Raw genomic sequence first — 21899 nt, 5'->3', positions numbered from 1 at the left:
CTTTTTAAAAGAGGAGGCGTAGAAAGTTCATTTAAGGCCACTTATCACTGTAAAATCAGCAGAATTGGTTGAAGCATTACTTTTGTCCTCGTCGCTTATAATTATATGATTTCATTCAATGAATCAAGTTCAATCATGATTTTAACCATTTTATTGTGTTCATGCCTGAGCCTCAGGTACCAGTTGTTTATTGTTATACCAAATGACCAAAAGTATGTGAACACCTGCTCATCGAACATCTCATTCCAAAATCATGGGCATTAATATGGAGTTGTTCCCCCCTTTGCTGCAATAACAACCTCCACTCTTCTGGGAAGGCTTTCCACTATTTGTTGGAACATTGCTGCGGGGACTTGCCCAAAGAGCATTAGTGAGGTCAAGGCACTGATGTTGGGCGATTAGGCCTGGCTCGCAGTCGGCATTTCAATTAATCTCAAAGGTGTTCAATGGGGTTGAGGTCAGGGTTCTGTGCAGGCCAGTCAAGTTCTTCCACACAGATCTCGACAAACCATTTCTGTATGGACCTTGCTTTGTGCATAGGGGAATTGTCATGCTGAAACAGAAAAAGGCCTTCCCCAAACTGTTGCCACAAAGTTGGAAGCACAGAATCGTTTTGAATATCATTGTATGCTGTAGCGTTAAGATTTACCTTCACTGGAACTAAGGGGCCTAGCCCGAACCATGAAAAACAGCCCCAGATCATTATTCCTCCTCCACCTAACTTTGCAGTTTGCATTATGCATTGGGCAGGTAGCGTTCTCCTGGCATCCACCAAACCCAGATTTGTCCGTCGGACTGCCAGATGGTGAAGCGTGATTCATCACTCCAGAGAACGCCTTTCCACTGCTCCAGAGTCGAATGGTGGCGATCTTTACACCACTCCAGCCGACGCTTGGCATTGTGCATGGTGATCTTAGGCTTGTGTGTGACTGCTCAGCCATGGAAACCCATTTCATGAAGCTCCCGACAAACAGTTCTTGTTCTGACGTTGCTTCCAGAGGCAGTTTGGATCTCAGTAGTGAGTGTTGCAACCGAGGACAGACGATCTTTACGCGCTACACGATTCAGCACTCTGGCGGTACCATTCTGTGAGCTTGTGTGGCCTACCACTTCGGGGGTGAGCAGTTGTTGCTCCTAGACGTTTCCACTTCACAATAACAGCACTTACAGTTGCCTGGGGCAGCTCTAGCAGGGCAGAAATTTAATTAACTGACTTGTTGGAAAGGTGGCATCACTATGACGGTGCCTCATTGAAAGTCACTGATCTCTTCAGTAAGGCCATTCTTCTGCCAATGTTTGTCTATGGAGATTGCATGGCTGTGTGCTTGATTTTATAAACTTGTCAGCAACTAGTGTGGCTGAAATAGCCAAATCCACAAATTTGAAGGGGTGTCCACATACTTTTAAATATATATATATACAATTTTCAGAACATCAACGCCACTTATCGTGAAGTCTGACTCATGTCTGAGGGGACACGCAAATACTGTAAGTGTGTGTGTCTACATTTAACTTATCATCACCACCCTCTTTTGATAACAAAATGTCTGAATATTATGTAATGTTTTGACTTTGTGGCTCTGGCACCAATTCTCAGTGGGCAACCCCCATTCCACAAGAAACAATATAGTATATTAACAGGAAGTATCTGATGAACCAGGCCAGATTCTGTAATAGAAGGCTCTCACCCAATCAGAGGTACTGTGACTGCCTCTGAAATTGATACAGCTGGGTCGTGTTCATTAGGGCACATCGTAGCAAAACGTTTTGCAACAGAAAACAAATGTGTATTTCTTATTGGAAAAGTTCAGATAGTTCAGATCTCTCTGTTTTCTTCAGTTTGGTGTCTAATGAACATGACCCTGAACTCTCCCCGCCCACAGCTTCCCTCCCTCTCTCTCTCTCTCCTTAGAAAATCTGCTATACAGCTAAAAGCCTTTTTCAGAGTTATCACTGCCCTGCCTCGACCCTTGGTTGGTTTTGTAAAACATTATTGACATTGACTTACAATCACTAGGTAATGTTATTTATTATTTCACTGTAAAATCATATCTGCTGTATTTTTGTATTATGTTTTTATATGTTTCAATTGTAAGTTCCTATTTACCCCAGTTGAGCTCTCATGGCTTTGCCTCGAAGTGAGATCTCTTTAGGACCCAAAGAAGCATGTGGATCTGCACGTGTGAGGCTTTCTGATGGGTGACATGAATTCAGGTTTATGACAGGCGAGACAATATCAAAGTGGAGATAATGTAGATAATTTGTAGGTGTGGGTAGGCTCTATGAAACAATATGAATCAATTACATACCCCTTTCTTCCACTTGCACTCCTCTTTCCTATTTAATCGTTTTCATTGTCTATACTACAAGCACCACACTTGGAGGAACCTGTCTGACATTGTTTTACTTTCTATTCCCATCCCCTTCTCCAAGACCTTCCGCTGCTTCGAATTACATAATGGATATTTCTTTTGACAGGTTTTGCGCTCCAAATGCTGGTAGTCTCCTGAGGATCTTTCGATGATTTGCATTACCGAACCATTTCCACATCTAAGACTGTTTGTTGGTTTCCTAAACAGGTTGAAAGATTATGTAAGAAAATGTATTTGTCTCTGTCCTTATACTGTCAACAGGTTAGTAGGTGGGAATTTTTGCACTCCGTCACTTCCCTCAACATTGTAAGGTTGTATTTTTTATTTACAGAAGGTCTGAGTGATCACATTAAAACAGATTTAATGTACTCTGATGCCTGTCTGATCTGTTTAATGTCTACAGGATATTGAATCAGAATTTTAGTGTGCGTGTGGCTCGTCCTTGGTATTTTATAGAGCCAACTATTTAGGTTCTGCTCCAAGAAGGAATATTTTTTATGGTGAATTGAAAAGGGGATCAAAAGGTGTGATAGAACAGTGTCCAGAGACTCCATATAAAACCGATGCATATCAATGAGGCTCCAGAGTGGCGCAGTGGTCTAAGGCACTGCATCTCAGTGCAAGAGGCGTCACTACAGTCCCTAGTTCAAATCCAGGCTGTATCACATCCGGCCGTGATTGGGAGTCACATAGGGCGGCGCACATTTGGCCCAGCATCGTCCGGGTTTGGACATCATTGTAAATAAGAATTTGTTCTTAACTGACTTGCCTAGTTAAATAAAGGTAAAAAATATATATAAATAAAAATATATATAAATAAAATCTAGATTCATGTAATCTCCAAGCTAAAGTTACTGCTGAATTGCTGTCAAGTGTTCCCAAATGGGCAAAGGCTTGAATTTGTCTTTAATTTCCCAGTGCCTTCCAGTGGGGTTGGAAAAAAAGAAAATGCCAGCCCAGAGTTCTATTCAGTGAGTTTTGAAAACTATATATTGTAATAATGCTTTAGACTGATGGCAACATCTTTTATTTTAGTCATGTAGGCCATTTGATTAATGAAAGACAGCATTGAATGATTTCATATTGCACTGTAATTAATAATCTACATGGCAGTCTACACTTGGACTATTACAGCTCATATTATCAATAGATTATCTGTCGGCTCAGTTTATTATCATGTTTTCTTGTCATTTGCTGGTCAGTGTTACTGGTTAGTGACAGGGATCAAAACATAAGGGGGGCGAGGTTTGAGAACTCATGTTTACCTTTCACCTTTCAAAGTTAACCAATCATAGTGCGACCTGTGCGGAAGTAGTAAATCTGTCCCACTAGACGGACAGACAGTCTAGCCAGTGGAAGGCAAAAATGCGGATGAAGATCCAATCGCTTGCAAGGGAGGCGGGCCTCCAGTCCATCAGGGCAACAGCGGAGGAGGTGTTCCTGGTAGCCATCTTGGATGTGCGGAGTGATTGTTTGGCGAAAATAATTAATACAATTTAGAAAAATAGCGTGAGGACTTGGGAAAATACGATTTAAAAGAGTGGGGTCAACTAATAAAAGAAAAGCTTAATCGGACAATCCAGGTAAATGAATCGTACACTAAAACAGAACTAGTTATGTGCCATTTTCTTCTCCCTTCCAATTTGTCTTACACTAATAGCTTAGCCGGTGGTTATCCACTAGCTGGCTATCATATCCGCTACAGAGCCAAATTGACATGGGTTCGGCTGATATGTTTTCCAATGAAATTCAAGTTTTGCAATAATGCACGGCAATTTTGTAGCCGACAAGTTCTTGTTACTCATGTGTTGAAGTGGTCTACTTGTTTACTTATCTCTAACAAATAGAAACAGCTTATAAAGTAATCTATGTTGCTTGTAAACATGTGTTTCTTTAATGCTCACGTTTTTAAATAAGCGATCGTTGCCCCCAAGCCAGATGTGGAGACTAGCCTAGCTCAATTGCTAGATCTGTTAAGAAAGTCTAGTGTGGGTAACATTTTGACGAATGTACTTCAAATACACCCTCAACTCACTGGCTGAAGCGATGGTAAAATTGCCTTATCGAACCGTGGTTGCGCCGAGCTGCATGAACGTTTAACATTGTCGCAAAAAAAGTAGCAAGTGATGCTCAGCAAAGTAACCTGCCTCGCCCATTACATTTTTGAACTCACGTGCACTGTCTGAATGTCAAAGTATCCAGACGCCACTCAGTGGCTACAATTCATGTAGCTAGGCTAGCTAAATCGGTTAGCTGCAATCTACTGCCCCTTGTGATATTTACTCTTGTGTTATGGTATTGATTGACAGACACATTCAAAACGAGTCTTGTACTGTACACTAAAAAAACATACACTGAACAAAAATATAAACGCAACATGCAACAATTTCAAGGAAATCCGTCAATTGAAATCAATTCATTAGGCCCTAATCTATGGATTTCACATTACTGGGAATACAGATATGCATCTTTTGGTCACATACCTTAAAATAAAAAGGTAGGGGCATCAATCACAAAACTAGTCAGTATCTGGTGTGACCACCATGTCTCATGCAGAGAGACACATCTCCTTCGGATAGAGTTGACCAGGCTGTTGATAGTGGCCTGTGGAATGTTATCCCACTTCTTGTTGGATATTGGGGAAACTGGAACACGCTGTCATATGTTGATCCAGAACATCCTAAACATGCTCAATGGGTGATTATGCAGGCCATGGAAGTACTGGGACATTTTCAGCTTCCAGGAATTGTGTACATGTCCTTGCTACATGGGGCTGTGCATTATCATGCTGAAACATGAGGTGATGGCGGCAGATGAATGGCACAACAATGGGCCGCAGGATCTCATCACGGTATATCTCTGTGCATTCAAATTGCCATCGATAAAATGCAATTGTGTTTGTTGTCCGTAGCTTATGCCTGCCCATACCATAACCCCACCTCCACCATGGGGCACTCTGTTCAAAACGTTGACATCAGCAAACTGCTCGCCCACACGACACCATACACGCTACGCTGTCTGCCAAGTACAGTTGAAACCGGGATTCATCCGTGAAGAGCACACTTCTCCAGCGTGCCAGTGGCCATCGAAGGTGAGCATTTGCCCATTGAAGTCTGTTATGACGCCAAACTGCAGTCAGGTCAAGACCCTGGTGAGGATGACGAGCAAGCAGATGAGCTTCCCTGACAGGTTCTGAAAGATTGTACAGAAATTCTTCAGTTGTGCAAACCCACAGTTTCATCAGTTCGAGTGGCTGGTCTCAGACCGTACCGCAGGTGAAGAAGCCGGATGTGGAGGTCCTGGGCTGGCGTGGTTACACGTGGTCTGCGGTTGTGAGGTCGTTTGGACGTACTGCCAAATTCTCTAAAATGACGTTGGAGGTGGCTTATGGTAGAGAAATGAACATTCAATTATCTGGCAACAGCTCTGGTTTACATTCCTGCAGTCAGCATGCCAATTGTGCACTCCCTCAAAACTTGGGACATCTGTGGCATTGTGTTGTGTGACAAAACTGCACATTTTAGAGTGGCCTTTTATTGTCCCCAGCACAAGGTGCACCTGTGTAATGATCATGCTGTTTAATCAGCTTCTTGATATGCCACAACTCTCAGGTGGATGGATTATCTTGGCATTGAGAAATGCTCACTAACAGGGATGTCAACATTTGTGCATTCACCTGACATTTGAGAGAAATAATATTTTTGTGCGAATGGAACATTTATGAGGTCTTTTATTTCAGCTCATGAAATATGGGACCAACACTTCACATGTTGCGTTTTATATTTTTGTTCAGTATATATTTCTGTGAGGCCCCCCTTGAAAAGTAATGTTCCCTTTCTTGGAATGGTCAGAAATGCCTTGTTAAAGGACCCATGTCTAAACCCAATTGCATGCACCATTCAACCAGGAGATGACAATGTGTAAGATGTCAACAAGTCAGACTGTCAACTATGGTCGATCTACTAATCCTTAATAACTAGACACTTTGATACAATGTAATGGTGATGCCCCCAGGGTGTACATCAGAGAGTGTCTCATTCAAAATGCTTTTTAATGTATTTAACTTGAGTTGAAAGTCAAATGCTGTACCATTAGAAATTAATCTGAGTTATCAAAACTTTGTTCTGCATGCTGGCCATTTTGAAGCGGTAGCCTAATGTGAAAACCATGTACCTGCGCCGTGCATGCTCTCACTATACATCTTCATCACATTGAGATGTGAGAAACATTCTCCCCAGGTGGAAAGCTGGGTCGTATTCATTAGGCAGCAAACGGTAGAAAGCGGACTGAAACAGGCAGGGGTCTACCTGAACTTGTCCAATAACAAACGCTCGTTTTAAATTTTCTGTTTCTAAACGTTTTACTGTGGTGTGCCTGTGCCCTAACGAATACGACCCAGGATTTCACACTGCTAACTTCACTGAACTTCGCTGCCGAGTTAACATGCTATGAAAAAGTAATGTCGTGTAAAAGGGTTGCCAGAGATGACTGTAATCACACCATAAGACTTATTTTTCTCTACAGTGAAAGAAGTAAGGCATGAAGAAAGCATCCTAGTCAACAGTCATGGCTGATAAAAGGAAACTTCAAGGTGAGGTTACCAAATGGTCGATCAGAATGGTACCACCTGCCAATCATCCACCACCCAGTCCATCACTACATTCCCTCCCGGCATGTGTGTTTTCTCTATGAAGCATGTCTAGCCAACAGATGAAATGTCACTTTTAATCTCTTATCCATTCAGGTAGAGATTTACCTCTTCATTCTAAATCTGTCACGCTACAACGCAGTATAGTGCACTCTGCTTACTGTGATCAAATTGTCCTGCGCGGATGTGATCGCAGTAAGGAAAGTGCTGCACTGTATTACTGAAAAGGGTTGTGACGCCAAAAAAATAAGAAGCCAGAAGCAACGTTTAGGAGCAAGGCTGCGCAAGGCCAAAGTCAGACTTACTCTGCGAAGACAACCTTCTTAAATAAAGACTACTGTGGCCAGTGCCTGTGGCACTGCATTTTTAACCAGGTTTGGGGTGACACGTAGCTTTTACTGCATCTATCATTGATGAGCCTGACAGCCACAGTTGTACAAGCGGTGTTGCTTATGGGGAGAGGGAGAGCTTCGCATTTTGGACTTTACATTATTCATCCTGACGTGATGCGTCGTGAAGGATTTCTTTTTTGAAGCCGCGGCTCTCTTTCCCAAACCTCCCTGTTATTCTATGCCCTTCCCCAGGTGAAATAGATCGATGTTTGAAAAAAGTTACGGAAGGCGTGGAACAGTTTGAAGACATTTGGCAAAAGGTAACAGCCATATCTCATTTTTAATTTTGAAAGAATGTTTGTGTGTTGATCTGAATATATGTGCTAACTGGGCACAGATATGGAAGTTGAGCACTACCTCCCCAGCGCTTTGCTTGTTGGAATGTTTTGTGCTGACCGTACGAAGGTCCACCAAATTATTCAACGTTTAACATCCATTGTATATTCAGGGTCTTAAATACTGCATCACGCCTTGTTTGGTAGGGTTGTAGACATTATTATTCACGGCCGTGGGGACAGAGAAGTAACAGTTTGTTAGTGTGTAAAGCAAAGAAGAACACGTTTTAAAGCCACACTCCTGAGTTGGGTGTTTCGGCCCAATGGCAGCTCCGCCACTTGATTTGGTGTAAAGTTTAGGGATGATGGGACTGGAGGGAATGTAGACTAATCACTAAAATGTATAGACAGAGGCTAAGCTATGGATGCTAGGCTTGACACTCCATGAGATTGAATTTGCCACGCTAGTTTTAGACATATTGTGAAGCTATAGGCTACATTGTTTACAAAGACTTTATATGAAATATGTTTGGGAAGAGATACTGCTTGTCTGAGTGTACTCTGTGTGACTACGCCCCTCCAAACCACAGCTTCACAATGCAGCCAATGCTAACCAGAAGGAGAAGTATGAAGCCGACCTCAAGAAAGAGATTAAAAAACTGCAGGTGAGACACAGACCGCTGGGGTTCTCAACTGTTGTGTGGCTTGAGGACACATGGGTTTTGGGATGTCCCTCAAATGTCAAAACAATGTTTACTAGTGTTATATGGTTTAGCCTGCCCACAGGTGTGTGTGTGTGTGTGCAGACATGCATGTGTTGATTAAATCTGATGAGGGTCAGCTATCCTTAAAACCAAGCGAAAGCATCTGGGTGTCCACTTTGTGTTTTTGTTTCTGAACGTGTCCATGTGGACCAAACTTATGTGTGTGCGTGTCAACCATACTTGATCTCACAGGGCAAGCCACAGCATGCTTTCAATAAGATAACTTATGTCTCTTCCTCTCCCACTCTGCCCCCCCCCCCAGCGTCTTCGAGACCAGATCAAGACGTGGGTGGCCTCCAACGAGATCAAAGACAAAAGGCAGCTAGTGGAGAATCGCAAACTCATTGAGACGGTGAGTGTGTGGAACACATGTTCATTAGCCGCATACTGAGAAAACCCCTGGTATAAACACCTGTGCTTAGCATGGCTTACCAAACCACGGAGCGTTGATGAGGTTATTCAGACAGCTTCAATGACCGCACCTGCTAACACAATGCGATGTGTCATCTTAACCTCTGGGTCTAGGGTCTTGTATCTAAGTGTGTGAGCGCATCTGTGAGGTTTTGGTTGACCTGAAATGCAGTGCTACTAAGCCAAAAAATACATGCGATGATGTTGAAAAGGACACTCGGATATCAAGACTCTTGATGTGACTTTTGTATTATGGTGATCAGCCAATACAAACGGAGACAAACAATGGTGACTTTTAATATTACCTTTGTGTGTGTATTCAAAGCCATGTTCATTGTGAATACTAGATCTCTGTTAGCAGTAAGGTTTATCAGAGGAAGGCAACTAGATTCAGCCATGAGGGGCGATTTGTCAGAGCGGGTGGTCAGGGGGCCGGCACTTAATTATTATAATTTGTACACTGCAAATTCACCACAACTGAGCCCAATTGAGACACGGTCACATCTATTTTTCTTTTCTTCGTGTGAATACTTGGGAACAGACCACCCCCCCCCCCCCCCCAAAAAAAGTTTTACTTTGGGGGGCCAAATAAAATCACTTGCGGGATTAAAAAAAAACAATGATATCCAAATTTAACAAACCATACACCTCTATGCACAAGGACTACTTTTAACAATTTCCACTGAAAAATCTCAGGTTATGCGACCACATTTTCCAAAAACTCTTAAATACCTGCTCCAAATTTAAGATTTAAAAATGTCTGCAAAAAGAATGGGGTTTCAGCTACGGCATTGAACTACAGTAAGTGAAGTGCCTTTACACCCGGTAACAGAATTACATCATGGGTCCCTGTACTACACAGAAATGCATAATAATGGATATGAATGTCATTCTCCATGTTTTAGAAGTTTGGACAGCACAGCACAAGAGTGGAATTCAGTACAGTACAATATACTGCATGCTACTTTTCTTTACTGTATTTTACTGTACTGTCCAAACTTGTTAAACGTAAGTCTGATGGGTTCAGATTTGGTCCAGTCCGGTCCGTCTGTAGACGTTAACATCAAGGCCAGGGTGGACTGATCAAATTTCAACTACTTTTTAAACGTCCATGGGACGTCCGGTATTGGTCGATGCTCAGTGGGTGAGGATGCTGGTTAAAGTCAATGGAAAGAGGGGGCTCATAGGTAGGTGTCAGTAAGATCTGGGAGAGGTGAAATTAACCTGGAGAGGGAGGGGTTGTCCAGGCTTAGAATGTTTTAACACTCTTGGTTTGACCACCAGCCAACAGAGACAGAAAACAGTTATGAGCTGAACATAATTCCATTACAGATTTTTGGGGGTTAATTCTGTTACCAATTTGGTAACAGAATTATGTGTTTTAATCACTTAATTCATAAACAAAAGGGATATCAGTAAAATCACTATAAAAAAATTGGTAGGGCTACCATTAAAAAAGTTACTTCTGTGAACTTTATCTTCACTCATGAAAATATCTTTAAGAAATTCATTTTTTGTAACATTTCTTAAACTTACAGATGGTAAACAATTTCTCCCAAACAAAAATATAGTTTCTTGGCTTTCATTTGACACGCCGTTTGATATGCTCTTATGCAGGGTTGGGGTCAATCTAATTAGAATTATAGGTAGAAATGTTCCTAATTATAGAGAATTGAAATCAGAGTACTTCCTGAATTGACTGCAAATGAAATGGAATTGACTCCAACCCTGCTATGAATTTCACATGTTGGCGCTCATGGGTCCTTTGATGGAAATGTCTCTAAGCATAATGTGCTTCTGTTTTTTGCCGGCTTCCCCCAGCCTGGCACTCAACTTCTAGACTCAGACAATTGCTACATCGCTTTAACAAAACTAAACTGATCAGTCTTAGTCAAAATTATGTCATCACCATATCCCAGTTTATGGTCCGGAGATATGATAAACGAAGGAAGTTGCCCCAGAGCACCTATTGAAGCCCCAGCTTGTCTTCCAATATGTATTGTAGTATTGAGGTAGGATCCTACTGTAGGTACTTACTGTAATGGGGCAGCACGTGTTCAAGGCAGGCAGTTTGGCCCCCTTTGTCTCAGTCCCAAATGACAATGGTGTACCATTTAGAATGTACCCTTCAGGTTCCAGTTCCACAGAGCCCTACCCTGATCTATATGAAGGCTTCGTCAGTCCACTCTAGGGCTGAGGTGGATTAAATAACCAGTCGGAGACTCCATCCACAACCAGGCCCCCCTAAGGAGGACAGTTAGCCACATGAATAACATTTAGCAAATAGTCACCGCTCTGCTAAGCATTCACAGGCTTCATGCCAGGGTTTTAATTTAGCTTCTTGTTATACTGTTAACAGATTAACACAGGGGGACTATCAATCTTATATACAAAGGTGCTGCTGGCATGCTCTTGTGTGGATGACGCATATTACTACACTTACTGGGGCTGCTGACTTCTAGGGAAATGCATTGAAACAATGTTTCCATCTTAGGCTGGGTTTTACGCGCCTCCAAGCATTCGCCTTAGCAAAAAGTCATACAAATTCTGCACCGAACTCTGCTTGTGGAAGTCAGAGGTTGTGGAGCCTCTTCTGAGAACACCTAGTGGAGAATATCCAGCATTACTGGTCAAGGAAGCACACAGGTGTCAAAACTTAGTAATCACTGGCCTAATTGGGAGATCTGTACACCTGCTGCGGTCACTCTGAACCGTTCTATTGGAGGATGGCTTTAATTGGTGAGGACTCTGTGTTAATCTCCACCCATAGTGCCCAGCAGTCACACGTTCAGTAGGTCTGAAACGGCAAGGTATTATCTGAACTTGCCCCTCCCCCCCCAAAAAAAATGCTTCCTTTGGGATTCCGTTGAATAGCATTTCAAAAAGTTTTGCTACGGTATGCCCTAACACGACCTTATTTTGCTTGCCAACTAGTCTAATGCTTTGACGTGAGCAGTTGGAAATGTCTGCTTTCACAAGCCAAATTTTTTTTTTTTTTTTTTTTATCTCTGGCATAGCTAGCATGTGGTCAGCTAATGGACTCTCAAAGAGAACTTATCACCTGTAGTGATTTATAAACCATTTCCTGCTATCTCCCCCTTTAGCAAATGGAGCGTTTCAAGATCGTGGAACGAGAGACCAAGACAAAGGCTTACTCGAAAGAGGGGCTGGGCCTGGCACAGAAGGTGGACCCGGCCCAAAGGGAGAAGGAGGAGGTCGGCAATTGGCTAACGGTGAGCACTACTTTTGATTGAAAACCTTTGTTTCACACAACATGAGCTCATTTCTATTGGAATTAATATGGTCTGATGACATGACATTAATGACTTGGGGATTTCATCATGCAAGCTATGCCTATTCATTGCAGTCCACTTGGATTTCAAAGTACATAAGACTTAAATGTCCAAATCTGAATTTGCTTTACTGCGTAATTTCTAGGGCCAGGACAGTACCAGTATTGTAATATTTTCTCCATGGCAAAAATGAAAACACCAAGCAGACCAAACTCTATAGTCCTTTAAAACCTGCTGTATGTAAAATAGTGTACTTTAGCTTGGAAAATGTTTGTTTCCAACATTAGGGCTGTTTTCCTAAAGAACTTAAGTCCGCTTCGTGTTTTGTTTCCTTGCCACGATACTGGTATCGTCCCAGCCCTAATAGTTTCACCTATGAAATAGGTTTTGAAGTGTTTGTATAGACCCCACTGCATAATGACTGGTTCTGGTGTGATCATGGCAGTTGTGTTGGTTTAAATCATTGAATGTCTCGCCTGTCGTCCATCAGAATACGATAGACACTCTGAACATGCAGGTGGATCAGTTTGAGAGCGAAGTGGAGTCCCTCTCAGTCCAGACTCGAAAGAAGAAAGGAGACAAAGAGGTCAGTAGTCGCACCATATGTTATCTACACTACATGACCAAAAGTATGTGGACACCTGCTCGTCAAACATCTCATTCCAAAATCATGGGATATTTAATATGGAATTGGTCCCCCTTTTGCTGCTATAACAGCCTCCACTCTTCTGGGAAGGCTTTCCACTAGATGTTGAAACATTGCTGCAGGGGCTTGCTTCCATTCAGCCACAACAGCATTAGTGAGGTCAGGAACTGATGTTGGGCGATTAGGCCTGGCTTGCAGTTGGCGTTCCAATTCATTCCAAAGGTGTTCAATGGGGTTGAGGTCAGGGCTCTGTGCAGGCCAGTCAAGTTCCTTCCACACCGATCTCGACAAACCATTTCTGTATGGACCTCACTTTGTGCATGGGGGCATTGTCATTCTGAAACAGGAAAAAGCCTTTCACAAAGTTGGAAGCACAGAATTGACTAGAATGTCATTGTATGCTGTAGCGTTAAGATTCCTCTTCACTGGAACTAAGGGCCTAGCCCGAACCATGAAAACAGCCCAGACCATTGTTCCTCCTCCACCAAACTTTACAGTTGGCACTATTCATTGGGGCAGGTAGCGTTCTCCTGGCAAACCTAGATTTGTCTGTCAGACTGCCAGATGGTGAAGCGTGATTCATCACCCAGAGAGAACACGTTTCTACTGCTCCAATTGCTGCGAGTTTTATACCACTCCAGCTAACGCTTGGAATCGGCAGTCCCGTTCTGTGAGCTTGTGTGGCCTACCACTTAGCAGCTGAGTCGTTGTTGCTCCTAGACGTTTCCACTTCACAATAACAGCACTTAAAGTTGACCGGGGCAGCTCTAGCAGGGCAGAAGTTTGACGTACTGACTTGTTGGAAAGGTGGCATCCCATGACGGTGCCATGTTGAAAGTCACCGAGCTCTTCAGTAAGGCCATTCTACTGCCAACATTTGTCTATGGAGATTGCATGGCTTTCAATGTTCTACACCTGTCAGCAACAGGTGTGGCTGAAATAGCCCGACTCCACTAATTTGAAGGGGTGTCCACGTACTTTTGTGTGTCTATAGTGCATCTTCTCCTCCATATCTTCCCCTCCATCTCTCTGTTTTCTTCCATACGAAAGTCTTTTCTCGTTAGATGATGTCATTCTAACTCTAAATTCATCTCTCATCCTATATGTCTCTTTATTTTCTCGGCACGCCGCATTACCCAATGCACCTGACGTAAAGTAGGTACCATCTGTTTTCCACTTCCATGCCTCCACACATGCATATAGCACATTCTGCGCTGAATGCGTACACTGAGTTTTAGGCATAAACTTACACGCGCATCTCTGCTATAGAAACAGGACCGCATCGAAGAGCTGAAGCGCTTCATCGAGAAGCACCGGTACCACATCAGGATGCTGGAGACCATCCTGCGCATGCTGGACAACGACACCTTGCCGGTGGACTCCATCCGCAAGATCAAGGATGACGTGGAGTACTACATGGACTCGTCGCAGGACCCCGACTTCGAGGAGAACGAGTTCCTCTACGACGACCTGGATCTCGAGGAGCTCCGTAAGTGCTGCTTCACCGTGGTGTTCGTCGCGATACTCACGCTACTGATGCGACAAAGGACGGTAATCACGGCAAGGAAACGAAACAGGAAGCGAGCAATTTCCTGAGGAAACAGTCCTGATGTTGGAAACGGCCACCCCAAAGTCACATTTTGTAGAAAAATAAAATCTGTAGCACACACTATTTTACCTAAGCCGTTTCTTAAAGGACCATAGAGTATTTCCATGGCAAAAGCCATGGAAAGAGTATCGATACTGTGTCGAGACATCGCTATTCCATGTATGCGTTTATTCCTGAATGTGCATGTGTACTGCATATCTTAGACCCGTGTGTGTATAATTTATGAAGGCTTGGTTATTGCAATACTGTACGTTCTATCATTTCTGATCCTGTTGTCTCTGTATAACTGCCCATTTAACGTTTTTCCTTGTGCAACTTTTTTTTGTTTTTATGTAGCTACCTCTCCCTCTGTCTCCCCCCATCCATCTCTTGTCTCTCTAGCCGGGTCGCTGGTGGCCACGTCCCCGCCGGGCCAATCGCTCCTGGACGACGATCTCTTCCATCAGATCTCCAGCGGCACGCCTACCTCCACCACTTCCTCCTCGCCCATCCCCACCACGTACACTACGGTGAGGAAACCCCTGGTTCTGTCTCCGTCTCGCATCAGTCTCCGTTGTGTCCCCTACTTGCTCTCCCATTCTTTCGAACCGCCCACTCTCATGCTGTACTGTTAGAGTATAGTAATTAGGTGTTGTGAATGTTGACTTGTTCCTGGGTTGGAGTGGGTGCTCCCTCGCTCTCAGATCAGAGGGGGTTTAGAGGAACAAGGATGAAAGCGAGCAGATGATGAAGTTTGTATTGAGCCTCAATATGAACGGTACTTGATTTAATTTAGGTACAAAACATGTTTTGCGTTGAATTTGAACCGGTGGTCATGGCTCGGTGCTGATTGGGAGATCTTTTTTTTTTTCAGGAGAATTCTGACGATGACAAGAAAAGGGGACGTTCGACAGACAGTGAAATCAGTCAGGTAAGATGCATTGCAAAGTAGACCGTGCTGTCTGAGTCACTTGCTTTTTGTTGGGTCTATGGTCTTCAAAACTTTGCGCCTATCCATCTATATTCCTTCAGCTGTGCTGCACCAGAAGTGGTTTTGAAGTATGTATTTTATTCCATTTCAGTCGCCTGTCAAGAACGGCAACCCCTCTTCGTCGTTGTCTTCCTCGTCCTCGTCGTCCTCCTCTTCATCATCTGCCTCTGGCGCCTCCTCGGGAGCCTCTTCCTCGCTGGCCTCTATGGTGAACATCGCCGGAGGCGGCCAGGCCATCGCTGGGGGCAACAACAACAGCCTTCTGGGCAACATGGGGGGTCTCCTCTCCAACTCTGGCAGCTACAGCGACGCTACCCAGCAGCAACTGCAGCAGCATCACCACCAAACGCATCAGGCCAGAAACTCAGTCCTCTCCTCCAACGCCCCCTCCAGCCCGTCGAACAACATCCTCCTCCCCAGCCCCTCCTCGCCCGCCATCTCTAGCACAGCCCTCACACCCAACACCCAGCCGCAGGCTCCGTCAAGGCCCTCTCCGGGCTCCACCTTGGGGCTCGGGTTGGGCTTGGGCCTTGGTAAAGGCGGGATGAGTGGGTCACCGGCCGTCAGCCAGATGTCAGGCCTTGGCCTGTCAGGGATGCCGGCGTCCTTAAACACCATGGCCGGTCTCCTGGCGGGCTCCACTTCGGCCCCCTACGCCACGGCAGCAGCAGGCTCCGGGACCATAGGAAGCCCCCTTGCAGGGAAAATCAGCAGCCTGAGCACTAGCAGCACTAACTCCAGCTCAATGGGACCGGTGAGCGGACACAGCGTCAGCGACAGATCCACTGGCCTGTTGGGCTCTGTGCCCGGTGCAGTTGGTGTCAGTGGTGGGATACTGGGCCTTGGCTCGGGACAGTCGACAGTCCAGGGCCCTCCACTGGTGTCCCCCAGTCCCATAGGAGGAGGCCTGGCCACTGGAAGCAGCCTGGGAGCTATAGGAAGCATTGAAGGGATCTCTGGATCAGGAGCGCCAAGTAACAGCGTGGGCATCGGAGGAGGAAGCGCGGCGATCGGAAGGCCGCCCAGTGGACAGAAGCAGAATGGTAGCACTAGTAAGCTTGAATTACCATCCGCTTATATTGTTGTTGATCGGTTATATCCATCCATGGCATTTTTTTGTGAAATGTTTGTTTATAGTAGTTGTTCAACCCAGAAATGGGTTGTACAGGTAAGGTAGACCAAACCAAATGAATATCACCTATGTACAGTATTATCAGAGTTCTGTTTTAGTTTGTAAACCTCCCTCTCAATCTCCTCTGTCCCAGGTTACAGTGCTGTAGTAGCAGACAGCACACCAGATTCTGCCCTCAACAGTGCCAGCCAATTACAAAGCAGCCAACCCTTGTCTTTGACCTCCACCACCAATCAGCTGTGAGTAAAACATGTATTATTTTTAAATCCGTTGTTATCTTGTATTGTGAATCTCACTGTATGGTCATAATTATTCAAACTCACTTAAAACCAAATCAACCAATGTCTCTCTTACCCACCCAGTAAAGACAGTGGCCCCAGCCTTTTAGGGTCCATGACCCTTCCCACCAGCACTCCCTCGCCATCCTACATTGAGAGTAAACCTTTAGGCAGCAGTATGCTCAACGGGCCGCTCTCCTACACTCAGGCCTCTGAAAGCATGAAGGTGAGAAAAACACAAGGAGCTTCATGTAAAAATGACCCTGGCCGTAGACATTGATCTAGGATCAACCCCAAATACTAACCTGAGCCGTAACGGGGAGGACTTCTTGGGACTCACCCGAAGTCAGATTTCCTGATCTCTCACCCAGTTGGTTTAACCCCTTTCGCACTTTCAGCCCCAGGAGCCTCTGAGCACTGTGAAGTCCATTGCCGAACAAGTGACACTGGGCTCAGCAATGGATGGAGAGTTGCCCCCTCTGCACCTCACCACAGGTGAGCAACCAACTGGACGTAAAGACTCAATTGGTCCATTGATTCAGTCTTGGAATGTGTTGATATATCTTCCAGTTTACAACAAGAACATCATGTAGTGTGTCAAGTGTTGCTAACTGGAAAACTTTCTAAACACCTTTCAATTATTTATGGTATTGTTACTGGGCGGCAGGTAGCCTAGTGGTTAGAGCGTTGGGCCAGTAACCGAACGCTCGCTGGTTCAAATACCCGAGCCGACAAGGTGAAAAATCTGTCTGCCCTTGAGCAATGCACTTAACCCTAATTTGTTTTTTTTCTGGGCTTTCAGACCAGACTGTTCATTTTTTTCTAATTCTCTTTTCTCTCTCTGTGGCTTCAGACATTTTCCCCAGCACTACAGGGCCTCCCTCGGCCCCCCAGCAGCCCTCGCTCTCAGAGGTCAGCATCCCCCCATCGCTGGGTGTGTGCCCGCTAGGGCCCGTACCCCTGTCCAAAGACCAGCTGTACCAGCAGGCCATGCAGGAGTCGGCCTGGACGCACATGCCTCACCCCTCCGACTCAGAGCGGATCAGGTACGAACATGAAGGCAATCTGAAGCCACAAAGATTCTCCAGGGTTGAATCTCAAGTCTTCTCGCTTCCCCCTCACATTTTGGAGAGGACATGAGTACTCAAGGAAAATACTTTTGAGATTCACCCCAGGCTTACATTTTGGGGGATATCTGTATCACTTCTCTGCACTGTTGCTTTGGAGACCAAAGGCATGTATTTAATCCCCTATTGTGACTGTTTTGGTCCTCCAGGCAGTACCTGATGAGGAACCCGTGTCCCACCCTGCCTTTCCACCACCAGGTGCCACCCCCCCACTCCGACTCTGTAGAGTTCTACCAGAGACTGTCCACAGAGACACTGTTCTTCATCTTCTACTACCTAGAGGTGTGTGTGTGTGTGTGTGTGTACATGTGACAAAACAAGCTTTTACTGTGTGACTGAGACGCTGATTATTTTCATGGTTTTACTTTTGATGAGAAAGATGGCGGTGTGTGTAGTTTCAATCTTCAGGCCTTGTCATGTTTTGGACATGGTTGTGTACATAATCGTAGCATATTCCCTTCTGTGGTCTCTCCACAGGGCACTAAGGCCCAGTATCTGGCAGCCAAGGCCTTGAAGAAGCAGTCGTGGCGGTTCCACACCAAGTACATGATGTGGTTCCAGAGGCACGAAGAGCCCAAGACCATCACAGATGAGTTTGAGCAGGTGAACTCACTCACCTCCACACACTGCAGACTCCTTGGATCGCAACCTCGGTTGTGTTCATTGGGCACCAAACGGAAGGAAACAGATTGAAACAGGAAGGGACTACCTTGACTTGTCCAATAATAAACACTCACTTGCGTTTTCCATTGCATGCTCCGTTGAAATATAACCCATATTTAAAGATGAAGATTTGTCAAATTAAGGATTTTCATTAACATTGCTGTGCTTTTTCCAATGTCTTTTAAAGGGGACGTATATTTACTTTGACTACGAGAAGTGGGGACAACGGAAGAAGGAAGGATTCACGTTTGAGTACAGGTACCTTGAAGACCGAGACCTCCAGTGACATAAGGCAGAGAAGGCGAATAAAAGAAGGGTGGACTACTGTTGACATTCCTGGATTGAACTCAACACACTGGGAAGAGGGACGGATGCAGACGCCAGACTGAGCCAGTCTGAGAACAACATAATGCATTTGGAGCTCCTCCCTCTTTGCCCTGCGACGCCACACTCCTACAGTGATAAACCCCTCCCTCTTTTCCCATCAGGCTGTTTTGATTTAGATTGAAGCTTTTAATCTCTTACCTGAACTGGATCCCTTTTTTTTCTTTTGCAGATAAGAATCATGATTTCATATAATGTTTGGTTGATAACGCACTCTGTATTCTTTTTCTTTTCTTTTTTTTTCTTTTAAAAAAAAAACTCACCTACCACTTATTGACAACCAAAGATGATTGGTCAAATCCATCTTAATTCCCAGCAGTATGGCAGTCCAATTGAAGAAAAAAAAAAAATACAAAAAAAGTGACAAGGCACAGAGAAAAGCCAATCAAATGAGCTCTTGGGGGATGTTGGGTCCGGGGTGGTCCCAAAGCGTTTCGCAGCAGTCAGGTCATCGCTGGGTTGTACACAAGCTAAAGACTAGATGGGGGGAAACGGTAGCATGTCCATGCTACAGTAAGGGCTTTTTGGGGTGACGCCATGTTTTTAGCCCTAATGAATACTCTCTTCAGGGTCACCAGCCCCACCCTAATACTAAACTAATAGCTGCCTCTTTGGTACACCCAGCATTGACCGCACTGCCATTAAGACTGCTGTAGTACAACATGGTAACCAATTAATTCTTGTCCCACGTTACAACATTACGTTTATATTGCTGTGGTCAACGGCAACAGAAACCACACCAGCACTGAAGCGTCTCGTCTGTAGAGAAAGTTTACAGGTGTTTTTCACCCCAGAGGCGGGCTTTTACAATAAAACTCAAGACTGCCCTAGTAATAACAATTCATTATTTTTGTTCCTGTCACTTTGATGATAATGTACAAATCAATTGTGATTGCACTTCCAAATTCACTTCAATCACCAGGTAGATATTTCCTTTCTTCTCAGGAAGTTTTTGATGGATCATTATGTGAGGAAATATACCACGTCAGAAGCTCCATCATTGTAGCACAAAAAAAAACACAAATCACTGACACGTCCGGGTAATTTTGTTTTGTCTGCCCCAATAAGGCTTTCTATTCCCATTTAATGGCCATTTGTTTCATTTCTATAAGGCTTTTTTTAAATAGTATCCTCCAATGTTTGGAGTGCAATCTTAAGTTTGTCATTTTCATTTGCCATCTCAGAGATGGAAAGCGTTTAAATTCTAAGGAGTTGAGACCCAGTTTTTTTTTTTTTTTTTTTAAGAAAATAACTTGTCGGGGTACCATTCACTGACAAGCCTGCTGTTTTTAATGTTATCTTTACCTATTTGGCGAGCAGAGGGGAAGTCATCTAGAGGTGAAATGTAAATCTCTCCCCCTCTGAAAGGGTGTTGTATAGACTGTCACTTTCATCCTTTCCGTTTGTCGCTGTCTTCTGGACAGCATGATCAATGACACTTGCAAAGTGGAGATGAGAAATTAAGTAAATATGAAGCATAACCATGAATAAAGGATTGTAAAATATTAATAAAATAATTACTTTTCAGAAGTATTGTTTTGTTTAATCATATTCACAAACCTTTTGAGCGCCTTAAATTTGGCTAGCAGACAAGTATAATGCGTTATTACTTGTTATAACAGTACAGTTTTACTACAGTAATACAGTTCCTTTTTAGGACCGCACAGTATAAGTGTACTGTACACTGAACACTACATGGGATTTACATTAACCACATGCAAATATTAAAGGGGCAATCTGCAAACAATAACAAAGCGGTTTACATGCCACTTTTTGCCCCACAGCTGAGGGGTGGGGCTGGAAAGGTTTAGCCCCACTCAAATTCCTAGAGCAATTGATGAAAGGACTGACGAGCCATGAGATCAAATGTATAGTTTTAACCATGTTTGTTTACAATTACATTGTTCACAAACATTGGAGTAAAACAAGCTTGTATTTTGGGTTCTGGTGGAGTAGGACCGAACTAAACTCATGAGTCATAAATTACATTCATATGCAATGGGTAGATAAGTACAAAAACGAATGGCGAAACTGCAGTTTGCCCCATTTAAAGAGCTTGTTCTTACAAGGTAGTGTGAGTTAACTGCATGAGCCTAGCATTAGCATGTAGTGTCCCTAAGTCTGGAACAGCAGGTAACTGCTTCTATTGTCACCTCAGTAGAAGACCTATTCCAGGCAGTGACCTAGTACTCTGTAAAATAGAGTACCCTACTCAAGTAAAGAATAAAGTTATGCAAAATGCACCAGCCACTTCAATCAGATGGTAGAACTACCCATGAATATTGCATTGGGTCGTAGAGGTGTAGTCCTTTTTAAGGTGTGACCACATAATGTGTATTGCTATATCATAAGGGGGGGGGGGGGGTCCATGCACGCTTATAAGTCTTTCAATGCATTATAACTGCACCATAATGCATCATACCTGCTGGTTTTAAGTCAAATGTTACCACTTTGACCATACAATTTTGTCTGGCCCCTCCCTTTCATTGTGTTTACGTTGCACCGTTGAGTGCCTACGTTTTCCTCTCCCTGTCTCTACATACCTTATGATATATGCAGCACAACACAACACATGGTTGCTAATGTGTTCAACAACAACATGGCTGCTGAGGCTCTCTCGGGAGACTGGCTCTGCATATGCTACTTGATGAAATGATTTCACCTGGTCATGGACTACCGCCTGGAGATGTTTGGGAGCCAGTGGCCCTGTGTATCTGAAGGTGCTGTGTGTCAAAGTGTGTGTGTGTGTGTGTTTGTGACGCACACCGACTCCATCCTGGCCAGAGGACACTTTGAGTCATCCTGCACTGTTTACTGAGTAGAGGTCTGGCAGGTCTACTACTGAGAGGCCTGCATAGCGATGGCGACAACGCTTCTCTTTTGCCCCTCAAGACATGGAATGGAGGAAGTGACGTAAATGGTGAGGAAAGGCTCC

General features: G+C 44.2%; 1 protein-coding gene across 5 annotated transcripts; it reads left to right on the top strand.

The window, feature by feature from the left end:
• Window positions 1-3819: 3819 nt before the first annotated feature.
• On the top strand, window positions 3820-19982 carry LOC120022442 (CCR4-NOT transcription complex subunit 3-like). Of its 5 annotated transcripts, none has more exons than XM_038966342.1 (18): window positions 3820-3955; window positions 6897-6963; window positions 7605-7672; window positions 8278-8352; window positions 8714-8803; window positions 11967-12095; window positions 12646-12741; window positions 14077-14290; window positions 14747-14919; window positions 15264-15320; window positions 15472-16432; window positions 16646-16751; window positions 16875-17016; window positions 17189-17285; window positions 17644-17836; window positions 18067-18199; window positions 18395-18520; window positions 18768-19982. In XM_038966342.1, the coding sequence occupies exons 2-18, from the start codon at window positions 6939-6941 to the stop codon at window positions 18864-18866; spliced, it is 2784 nt and encodes a 927-aa protein (XP_038822270.1). In that variant the 5' UTR covers window positions 3820-3955; window positions 6897-6938; the 3' UTR covers window positions 18867-19982. The 5 variants fall into 5 exon arrangements, with proteins under 5 accessions (XP_038822270.1, XP_038822269.1, XP_038822271.1 ...); XM_038966341.1 differs by having other exon boundaries at window positions 14071-14290; XM_038966343.1 differs by lacking the exon at window positions 8278-8352 and having other exon boundaries at window positions 14071-14290.
• Window positions 19983-21899: the final 1917 nt, after the last annotated feature.

Source organism: Salvelinus namaycush, chromosome 27, assembly GCF_016432855.1.
Source record: "Salvelinus namaycush isolate Seneca chromosome 27, SaNama_1.0, whole genome shotgun sequence".
Lineage (NCBI taxonomy): Eukaryota > Metazoa > Chordata > Actinopteri > Salmoniformes > Salmonidae > Salvelinus > Salvelinus namaycush.
This window is presented reverse-complemented; position numbering and strand designations above follow the sequence as displayed.

Bases quoted from the DNA above. Each gene is read 5' to 3' on its own strand.
- LOC120022442 (XM_038966341.1), top strand. From the start codon at position 6,939: ATGGCTGATAAAAGGAAACTTCAAG. The intron at 12,742-14,070 runs GTCAGTAGTCGC...TCTCTGCTATAG, and splicing joins AGAAGAAAGGAGACAAAGAG to AAACAGGACCGCATCGAAGA. The intron at 16,433-16,645 runs GTAAGCTTGAAT...CCTCTGTCCCAG, and splicing joins GAAGCAGAATGGTAGCACTA to GTTACAGTGCTGTAGTAGCA.